This window comes from Poecilia formosa, unplaced genomic scaffold (genome assembly GCF_000485575.1).
Source record: "Poecilia formosa unplaced genomic scaffold, Poecilia_formosa-5.1.2 Scaffold559, whole genome shotgun sequence".
NCBI classification, from domain to species: domain Eukaryota; kingdom Metazoa; phylum Chordata; class Actinopteri; order Cyprinodontiformes; family Poeciliidae; genus Poecilia; species Poecilia formosa.
Window position 1 is genome coordinate 53,480 of NW_006800498.1, and position 11,133 is coordinate 64,612.

The 11,133-nt window shown below is 36.8% G+C and overlaps 1 protein-coding gene across 2 annotated transcripts in view; it reads left to right on the forward strand.

Moving 5' to 3' along the window:
- The first annotated feature begins 363 nt into the window (after positions 1 to 363).
- sdk1b (sidekick cell adhesion molecule 1b) overlaps positions 364 to 11,133 on the forward strand; it is a 226,214-nt gene continuing 215,444 nt past the window's right edge. The window contains exon 1 of one of the 2 annotated variants that reach the window (XM_007540753.2): positions 364 to 513. In XM_007540753.2, the coding sequence (XP_007540815.2) occupies positions 465 to 513 (49 nt within the window). In that variant the 5' untranslated portion in view covers positions 364 to 464. The remainder of the gene's footprint in view (positions 514 to 11,133) is intronic. The other variant, XM_016665260.1, reaches the window with a different exon arrangement.

Consider the following 11,133-nt stretch of genomic DNA (forward strand, 5'->3'; position numbering starts at 1 on the left):
ATATTGGTCCCTGCTTGAACATGAAAAAACGAAGACGGATCAGTATAAAGAAGAAAGATACACAAACAATAAGAATAAATGGCCAAAAGTATCCAAAGTTAAAGAAAATTAAGCCAAATATAAATCTGTGGGACAGTGGGATAGATTTATTTAAGCTCTCTGAATCCTCTAGCCTATTCCAATGCTTTCATTCAATATTTCCTTCTCCCACTTATGAATTCTGAATCATCTTGGTGACAACTTTGCTCTTGACAGAGTCTGTGTTTGAGCATTGTTCTTGTGTTTTTTTGTTGCATGAGATGTGTTTTTTTTTGTTTGTTTTTTTTTGTTTTTTTTTTGCAAACCCATATTGACGGTGTGTTTTATTTATTCCCTGCAGAGCCATCACTTTGGACAATCAGCTAGTTGTCCTGGTAACCACTGAGGCGGATGCAGGACGTTACCATGTAGAGGCGGTGAACGAGATGACAGGAGAGATTGTGACAAGCCCTGATGTCTACCTCAGCATCTCAGGTAAGAAAAACACTTTTTGAATCTGGAAGAGGTGAAAGGAAATCAGAAAAGCTTTTTTATGTGAACAGCGTGTGAGGCATCAGACTGTAACCAAACCAGCCAGGGTGTTTGAGACCAACGGTGATCTTTTATATCCCCTTTTATAGAACCTAAAAAAGGATATAAAAGACGAGGAAGGTTCTTGTTCATGATTGACATGAGCATGTCAATCATGCTCATGTACACACTGCTCAATGTAGCTACAAAGGAGAAGCATTTTTGTTTTATCGGCTATGTTCAACCTTGTATCTGACAATAGTTATTTCATAATTAACTATGTCCAAAATTGAGATCATATGTAATAAAGTCTAAAAGAAAGAAAACAAGCTCAACGCAGCCAAGCACCCAGCTTATAGCTAGTGAAGAGTGATGATGTTGCAACACAACGACCACACTAAATGAGTCAAGTCTTTTTGAATTCAGCAAAAAGTAATTCAAAGTGTGTTACATGATAAAAACTTGTTTTTATCCATTCAAAATTTCAAAATTTTTACAATTGTGAAAAATTAAGGAATTTCTTGAGAGAAATGTTGGCAATCGGTATGCTCGACTTAGAAATCTCAACCGTCTCTGGACAGTGCATACAGAATCCGTGCAGCTCACAGAAAAAAATAAAAATATAAATACAAATAAAATATCACATGCTCATTAGTATTAAGACCCTTTTCTGTATCTCTCATATTTAACTCACACACTGTCCATTTCTTCTGATCCTCTTGAGATGGTTCTACTCCTTCATCGGAATCCAGCTGTGTTTAATTAAACTGATTGAACTTGATTAGGAAAGGGACACACCTGTCTATGTAAGACCTCACAGTTCATGTCAGAGCAAATGAGAATCATGAGGTGGAAGGAACTGTCCAAGGAGCTCAGAGACAGAGCTACAGGAAGACACAGATCTGGCCAAGGTTACAAAAGAATTTCTGCAGCACTCGAGATTCCGAAGAGCACAGTGACCTCCATTATCCTTACATGGAAGAACTTTGGGACAACCAGAACTCCTCCTTTTCCTGGTCATCCAGCCAAACTGAGCTGACAATTAGACTGTCGTGTTTTTGTTTTAAAAGATGTTACATTGACAGTAAATGTAGAAATATTACTAGGTAATTATATTACTGGAAGACATTGCTGTCAATACTTAAACACACACTACAGAGTCTTAAAACCAAGAAATAAAAAAAATGCAATTAAAATAAATATCAATAAATAAATATCACTTCTGTTAAATCCAAATTAATAAATCAGTCAGTGGATCTAAACACATGATTTAATGCTGATCACATGTAAAACTGGCCCATGGCATAAATGAACTAAGCAGCTGCTTAAGGCTCTCCAGGCCTTGAAGGGCCCCATAAATACTAATAAAGACCACAAATATCATAGCCAATGATATCTGTGATAAATATTTTATATTTACATAAAATATTTTATGTAAATATAAATAACATATTTACATAAAATATTTACACAGTAAATATTTTAACATAGATAAGTTAAAATATTTTAAATTGTTTAACATAGATAAGTAAAACTATTTTTAATTGTTTAACATTTAAATGTAAGATTTTAAGGAGCTTACAAGAACAATCCTCATATTTAACTGTTTTGTTACCGTAGTAACAATTTGATGCTTTGAGTTTAGTCTTTGAGTTTGAGTTCTGTTTGTTCACAAATATCTCAGTAAATTAAAATTATAACTAATTCTGCAAAACATGTTGTAGACACACCTGTTGACTGATCTATGCTCATTTCTCTGCCTTTTTGTTACAGTATAATTATTCTAGTCGCACAGTAATGTGGATAGATTTAAAACTGAACTCTTGCCCCACATTCTTTTTATTAAAAATTTGTTCATTTAGTCTTGTACTCTGTATTCTTTTTCATTACTGTGTCGTGATCTGCCTTCTTCTGTTATTTGTAGTGACATAAATAAAATAAACACAATTGAAACTGAATAAATTCTGGAATTACTAATAAACAGCGTGAGCTCAGAGATTCAAAACTTGAACCTAACATAACATAGTACCTTGTTAAATAATCAAGAAATATCAATTTTGGTGTCTTCAATTTTGACTTACTTGAAAAAGTAGATAAAGTAGATATCTACTTTTTCAAGTAAGCCGAAAAAAATCTCTGCAAACTGTCCGATACAGGTCCTTGTTTTAAAGGGGCATAGCAATGCTATTGTGAAAAATCTGCGTTTTTGAGCTGTACATACCATTATGTCATTCCCTCATCAAAAACATAACTGGGGTCTTGTTTTGTCTCATTTATGCATGTTTGAGAAGCCCTTTAATCTCCCTTAGCAACCATTCAGGGTGCCTAAACACTTTCTCATACAGTGCATCGTCCGTTTACCCAAAGTACCTACTTGAACCTTGAGTCCCCATCTAAACACTCACCTCACAAAACACCCCTCCCTCATATCTCACCCACTCAGCCCCTCTGGGCCAGCAGCAGTAATTAGTAAACACCTGGTGAGCTACTAAGCTCATCATATGAACTACAAAATACATAAAACCGCCCCTTTAAATATTATCTGTGCCTTATTTGGGCACAAATAAGGCACAGATCAATTTGGGCAGTGCCTTATGGCACTGCCCAAATTGATTGATTTTAAGATTGTCTGTTCAATCTCTACAATTCACACTTAAGACCAGGGTGAAATTCAAGAACTGTCCACTCTGCATAGTCATTTCAGACTATGCAGGTTTGTCTTGGATTTCAGAAACACTCTGAAATGCTCCTTTCCATAGCTGACATACTATTTCAATAAAAAAACAAACAAAAAAAAACAATGCAATTAGCAAAAAACTATACATGTTGGTCAATAAACTACTCGGTGTTGTGATTGACAGATCACAACACCGGGACAAATTGGTTTTACTCAATGGAATCACACTTTGGAGTTTAAATTTCAGCCTGAGTGCATATTTCTATCTATATCACATCCTCTTGTCCACTGAATGACTTATTGTGTATTCTTCTCCCTATATCTTCTCTCCTTGGAGGCCCAAGGATGGACTCTACTGTCTTAACAGTCCTTGAGTTGTAGTGTCCACTATGTTTAAACCAGAAAGAGAGGAAGGGAGGGTGTACTCTGTCCCTTGTGGCTGTGTGGTGTTTTAATTAGATTCTCTTTACGGGGTTATATCCTTTGGCATCCTTGTCTACAAACGTACACACTGAAAACACACACACACAATCACATAAATATAAGCATGGTACCTTGTTACTGCTGTCAGAGTGAAGTGCTCCCCCGGGGATTTTTTAGGAAATGTTAAAGGTATAGTTAGGCTTCACTGATCAGTCCCCAGTCATAAACATCTCTGTGTGTTTGTGTTTCTTTCACTTTGTAAGTGTGTGCTTTTTACAATAAACATTTCCCTAGTAAAGATCCCTTGTTGTGTAAAGGCAGCTTTGATTTATTGAAATCTATAAAAAATAGATGAAGAAGGGATCAAATAAAAACTCGGCTATAAACTGATGAGTTAAAGTGATGTAAAAAGGAATGATGTGATAAATAGGGATGCATTACCTAACAAATATTTGAACATATTNACTAAATGAGTCAAGTCTTTTTGAATTCAGCAAAAAGTAATTCAAAGTGTGTTACATGATAAAAACTTGTTTTTATCCATTCAAAATTTCAAAATTTTTACAATTGTGAAAAATTAAGGAATTTCTTGAGAGAAATGTTGGCAATCGGTATGCTCGACTTAGAAATCTCAACCGTCTCTGGACAGTGCATACAGAATCCGTGCAGCTCACAGAAAAAAATAAAAATATAAATACAAATAAAATATCACATGCTCATTAGTATTAAGACCCTTTTCTGTATCTCTCATATTTAACTCACACACTGTCCATTTCTTCTGATCCTCTTTGAGATGGTTCTACTCCTTCATCGGAATCCAGCTGTGTTTAATTAAACTGATTGAACTTGATTAGGAAAGGGACACACCTGTCTATGTAAGACCTCACAGTTCATGTCAGAGCAAATGAGAATCATGAGGTGGAAGGAACTGCCCAAGGAGCTCAGAGACAGAGCTACAGGAAGACACAGATCTGGCCAAGGTTACAAAAGAATTTCTGCAACACTCGAGATTCCGAAGAGCACAGTGACCTCCATTATCCTTACATGGAAGAACTTTGGGACAACCAGAACTCCTCCTTTTCCTGGTCATCCAGCCAAACTGAGCTGACAATTAGACTGTCGTGTTTTTGTTTTAAAAGATGTTACATTGACAGTAAATGTAGAAATATTACTAGGTAATTATATTACTGGAAGACATTGCTGTCAATACTTAAACACACACTACAGAGTCTTAAAACCAAGAAATAAAAAAAATGCAATTAAAATAAATATCAATAAATAAATATCACTTCTGTTAAATCCAAATTAATAAATCAGTCAGTGGATCTAAACACATGATTTAATGCTGATCACATGTAAAACTGGCCCATGGCATAAATGAACTAAGCAGCTGCTTAAGGCTCTCCAGGCCTTGAAGGGCCCCATAAATACTAATAAAGACCACAAATATCATAGCCAATGATATCTGTGATAAATATTTTATATTTACATAAAATATTTTATGTAAATATAAATAACATATTTACATAAAATATTTACACAGTAAATATTTTAACATAGATAAGTTAAAATATTTTAAATTGTTTAACATAGATAAGTAAAACTATTTTTAATTGTTTAACATTTAAATGTAAGATTTTAAGGAGCTTACAAGAACAATCCTCATATTTAACTGTTTTGTTACCGTAGTAACAATTTGATGCTTTGAGTTTAGTCTTTGAGTTTGAGTTCTGTTTGTTCACAAATATCTCAGTAAATTAAAATTATAACTAATTCTGCAAAACATGTTGTAGACACACCTGTTGACTGATCTATGCTCATTTCTCTGCCTTTTTGTTACAGTATAATTATTCTAGTTGCACAGTAATGTGGATAGATTTAAAACTGAACTCTTGCCCCACATTCTTTTTATTAAAAATTTGTTCATTTAGTCTTGTACTCTGTATTCTTTTTCATTACTGTGTCGTGATCTGCCTTCTTCTGTTATTTGTAGTGACATAAATAAAATAAACACAATTGAAACTGAATAAATTCTGGAATTACTAATAAACAGCGTGAGCTCAGAGATTCAAAACTTGAACCTAACATAACATAGTACCTTGTTAAATAATCAAGAAATATCAATTTTGGTGTCTTCAATTTTGACTTACTTGAAAAAGTAGATAAAGTAGATATCTACTTTTCCAAGTAAGCCGAAAAAAATCTCTGCAAACTGTCCGATACAGGTCCTTGTTTTAAAGGGGCATAGCAATGCTATTGTGAAAAATCTGCGTTTTTGAGCTGTACATACCATTATGTCATTCCCTCATCAAAAACATAACTGGGGTCTTGTTTTGTCTCATTTATGCATGTTTGAGAAGCCCTTTAATCTCCCTTAGCAACCATTCAGGGTGCCTAAACACTTTCTCATACAGTGCATCGTCCGTTTACCCAAAGTACCTACTTGAACCTTGAGTCCCCATCTAAACACTCACCTCACAAAACACCCCTCCCTCATATCTCACCCACTCAGCCCCTCTGGGCCAGCAGCAGTAATTAGTAAACACCTGGTGAGCTACTAAGCTCATCATATGAACTACAAAATACATAAAACCGCCCCTTTAAATATTATCTGTGCCTTATTTGGGCACAAATAAGGCACAGATCAATTTGGGCAGTGCCTTATGGCACTGCCCAAATTGATTGATTTTAAGATTGTCTGTTCAATCTCTACAATTCACACTTAAGACCAGGGTGAAATTCAAGAACTGTCCACTCTGCATAGTCATTTCAGACTATGCAGGTTTGTCTTGGATTTCAGAAACACTCTGAAATGCTCCTTTCCATAGCTGACATACTATTTCAATAAAAAAACAAACAAAAAAAAACAATGCAATTAGCAAAAAACTATACATGTTGGTCAATAAACTACTCGGTGTTGTGATTGACAGATCACAACACCGGGACAAATTGGTTTTACTCAATGGAATCACACTTTGGAGTTTAAATTTCAGCCTGAGTGCATATTTCTATCTATATCACATCCTCTTGTCCACTGAATGACTTATTGTGTATTCTTCTCCCTATATCTTCTCTCCTTGGAGGCCCAAGGATGGACTCTACTGTCTTAACAGTCCTTGAGTTGTAGTGTCCACTATGTTTAAACCAGAAAGAGAGGAAGGGAGGGTGTACTCTGTCCCTTGTGGCTGTGTGGTGTTTTAATTAGATTCTCTTTACGGGGTTATATCCTTTGGCATCCTTGTCTACAAACGTACACACTGAAAACACACACACACAATCACATAAATATAAGCATGGTACCTTGTTACTGCTGTCAGAGTGAAGTGCTCCCCCGGGGATTTTTTAGGAAATGTTAAAGGTATAGTTAGGCTTCACTGATCAGTCCCCAGTCATAAACATCTCTGTGTGTTTGTGTTTCTTTCACTTTGTAAGTGTGTGCTTTTTACAATAAACATTTCCCTAGTAAAGATCCCTTGTTGTGTAAAGGCAGCTTTGATTTATTGAAATCTATAAAAAATAGATGAAGAAGGGATCAAATAAAAACTCGGCTATAAACTGATGAGTTAAAGTGATGTAAAAAGGAATGATGTGATAAATAGGGATGCATTACCTAACAAATATTTGAACATATTAATCATTTTTTTGAATATGTTATATAAACATACAGATAGTTTTATCTAGATTTAAAACATGTAGTGTAATTTTAAAAGAAATTATTTCCTGTTTGAATATATATATATATGTTTATGTATCAGGACATAATATAAATGAACTGAGCTTAATCAAGTTCAAGAGTCAAAAAACACCCACTTTCCGCATCGTCACTATTTTATTAAGCTAAAATAATGTAGAAAAGTGTTGCATGAAAAACTAAGCACATCCTTGTTACTTACCTTGAGTTAAGAGAAAAAGTAGCAACCAAGTCTCACTGATCAAAGATGCTTGATTAATTAATCATCTGCAGGAGTGACTACCTCTATAAAAGGAGTTTTGGCAGTTTACTGTTCTGGAGGATGCATGTGTGTTTTAATACACTACGAAGATGGAGAATCATTAGACATTACCTTAGAAAAGCTTCTTATGCTGTCTATCAATCTGAAACAGGTTAAAAGAGTATTTGAAGCCCATTGTTTAACTTTAAGAAAGAATTATTCAAAAGTACAAGAATATTGGAGACGCAAAATGATGGAAGTCATTATTAAGCAGATAATTCATTATCTGCTTTTTCTTGAATCGTAGAGTGATTTGCTCATAGAGTGAACAAATCACTCTACGAATTTTCTAACAAGTGAACATATCCTCAAACAAATATTGCCAGAATCATTTAGATTAGTGTGCTATGCAGAGGTTGGGTAAGTCTCACTTCTCTCCACGTAAGCAGTTCTGTTGGTTTAACTTTTCTATTGTAAACTCTAAAGGCTCCCATATTACGGAGCCCTCCAGGGACATGGGGAATTTTTTTCTTTTGCGTCCCCTCGCAATACTTTTGCGTCCCCTCGCAAAAGGTTTTTCATTCTTTCGCAATAATGTACTGATCAGTTCATGCGGCATAATTGAAAACCGTAAGTAATTTTTATGGTGGCCACTGTACTTTCTGCTTTAATGCAAGGTTATATAAGGTTTTTCCATGAATGTTAATATCTCGTTGTGAAATATCAGACGTTTTATATATTTTTCTTTATTATAGAAAGGCACCCCAAACCTATGATATAACCAGAAACTTTCCGTAAAGTATATCCAAACTATTTGGACTATTTCTGAGTTATTATTTAGATGGCACCGGTGTGTGTGGCTGCTCGTCTGTCATTCTCTCGTTTGATTATGTTTGTACTGTTTCTGACCTGTGTCATCTCTGCTGGTGTATGATCGCAACACACTACTAGACCTCCAACCNTAATCATCTGCAGGAGTGACTACCTCTATAAAAGGAGTTTTGGCAGTTTACTGTTCTGGAGGATGCATGTGTGTTTTAATACACTACGAAGATGGAGAATCATTAGACATTTCCTTAGAAAAGCTTCTTATGCTGTCTATCAATCTGAAACATGTTAAAAGAGTATTTGAATCCCATTGTTTAACTTTAAGAAAGAATTATTCAAAAGTACAAGAATATTGGAGACGCAAAATGATGGAAGTCATTTTTAAGCAGATAATCCATTATCTGCTTTTTCTTGAATCGTAGAGTGATTTGCTTGTAGAGTGAACAAATCACTCTACGAATTTTCTCACAAGTGAACATATCTTCAAACAAATATTGCCAGAATCTTTTAGATTAGTGTGCTATGCAGAGGTTGGGTAAGTCTCACTTCTCTCCACGTAAGCAGTTCTGTTGGTTTAACTTTTCTATTGTAAACTCTAAAGGCTCCCATATTACGGAGCCCTCCAGGGACATGGGGAATTTTTTTCTTTTGCGTCCCCTCGCAATACTTTTGCGTCCCCTCGCAAAAGGTTTTTCATTCTTTCGCAATAATGTACTGATCAGTTCATGCGGCATAATTGAAAACCGTAAGTAATTTTTATGGTGGCCACTGTACTTTCTGCTTTAATGCAAGGTTATATAAGGTTTTTCCATGAATGTTAATATCTCGTTGTGAAATATCAGACGTTTTATATATTTTTCTTTATTATAGAAAGGCACCCCAAACCTATGATATAACCAGAAACTTTCCGTAAAGTATATCCAAACTATTTGGACTATTTCTGAGTTATTATTTAGATGGCACCGGTGTGTGTGGCTGCTCGTCTGTCATTCTCTCGTTTGATTATGTTTGTACTGTTTCTGACCTGTGTCATCTCTGCTGGTGTATGATCGCAACACACTACTAGACCTCCAACCTTTGGCCCAGGATATGATGTTATTTGATGTTGCTGGCCAACAATCCTTGCCCCCGCTTCTGTCGGAGATTCCGAGTCACCTGTTCTGGGTTCCTGCGCTGCTTTCACGGAGGAGACGTCGTCGTCGTCGCGGTAGACGAAGCGGCCAGCTGGTGAAGCTGAAATTTTATCTGACGCACTGTTCTCCTTTTACCCGATCATCGCAAGAATCATTTTTAGGCTCTCGGGTGCCTCGGCATTTCTTGGGTCCCGTTGATATCTGCTTGGTGCCCGTGGTCGGCATTGAAGCCCCTCTACACCGCCGCCCTTGCCCTTCCCAGCTCAACATGCGCTGACAGTGTCTCCAAAACCTGAGACCACTGTGCCGGGTTTCCCGACCTGTCGAAGCTCATGATCCAGTTCCTGTCAGGATTGGTCTGGTAAACGCCAGGTCGCTTGGGAATAAAATTTTTATTCTTCGGGACTTTTTTAGTCACCAAAACCTGGATTTTCTGTGTGTGACTGAGACGTGGCTGAGTGTTGGTAAGTCCAGTGCTCTAACTGAGCTTTTACCAGCGGACTGTTCTTATTTTAATTCACCACGGGCTTCGGGGAGAGGGGGAGGTACAGCGACTGTTTACAAACAGGACTACAAATGTAAGCAGTGTTTTCTACAGACGTCTTTCCCCAGCTTTGAGTTTACGGCATTTGAGATGAGACATGTAAACCCAGTTTTCTGTGCTGTCGTCTACCGGCCCCCCAAATATAATAAGGATTTTATAAGCGACTTCTCTGACTTTTTATCTGGGATTATAACTAACTATAAACATGTTCTTATTGTTGGAGACTTCAATATACACGTGTGTTGTCCTGATAAACCTCTGGTAAAGGACTTTTTAAGCCTTTTGGACTCTTTTAACCTGGTACAGGCCGTATTCAGCCCAACACATGAGCACGGACACACACTGGACCTGGTTATTTCCTGAGGTCTGCCTGTGACTAACCTGGAAATCTGTGACTCTGTGTTCTCGGATCACCTGCCTGTTTTATTCAGTGTCAGTTTGACACCTATTGCAGTTAAAACTTGCGCTGCTCCTCGGCACTGTCGGATTATTAACCCTTCCACTGCCACTCAGTTTTCTACTGCTTTTCTTCAGCTCTGTGGATCATCTGACTTCCTCCACTCTGATACAGAAGAGCTCTGCTCCTGGTTCTTTTCTTCCTCCCAAACCATCCTGGACTCAGTTGCTCCATTAAAAACCAGGCACCCAAGGATTAAACCTGAGCCTTGGTTTAATGACAGAACTCGTGCTGCAAGGAAGGAATGTCGCCGTGTTGAACGCAGGTGGAAAAAGGATAAATTGCAGATTACTTTTCAGATTTTAAAAGACTGTTGGCGTCTCTACCAGAGCACGGTTAAAGAGGCAAAAAGGGAATATTTGGCAAACAGCCATAACCCACGTGTTTTATTTAACACAATTGACTCTGTGCTTAATATTCCACAGAATGCCTGTTTGGAAGCTTCTCCTGATGTGTGTGATGATTTTCTGCATTTTTTTATTGAAAAGATTGGTAGTACCAGGGCTCTTATCACAGCTCCTGACTCTGACCCCTCTGTTTTGGTCCCTTGCTCGGCTGCTTTCAATCAGTTTGAGCCTGTGACTGTCTCA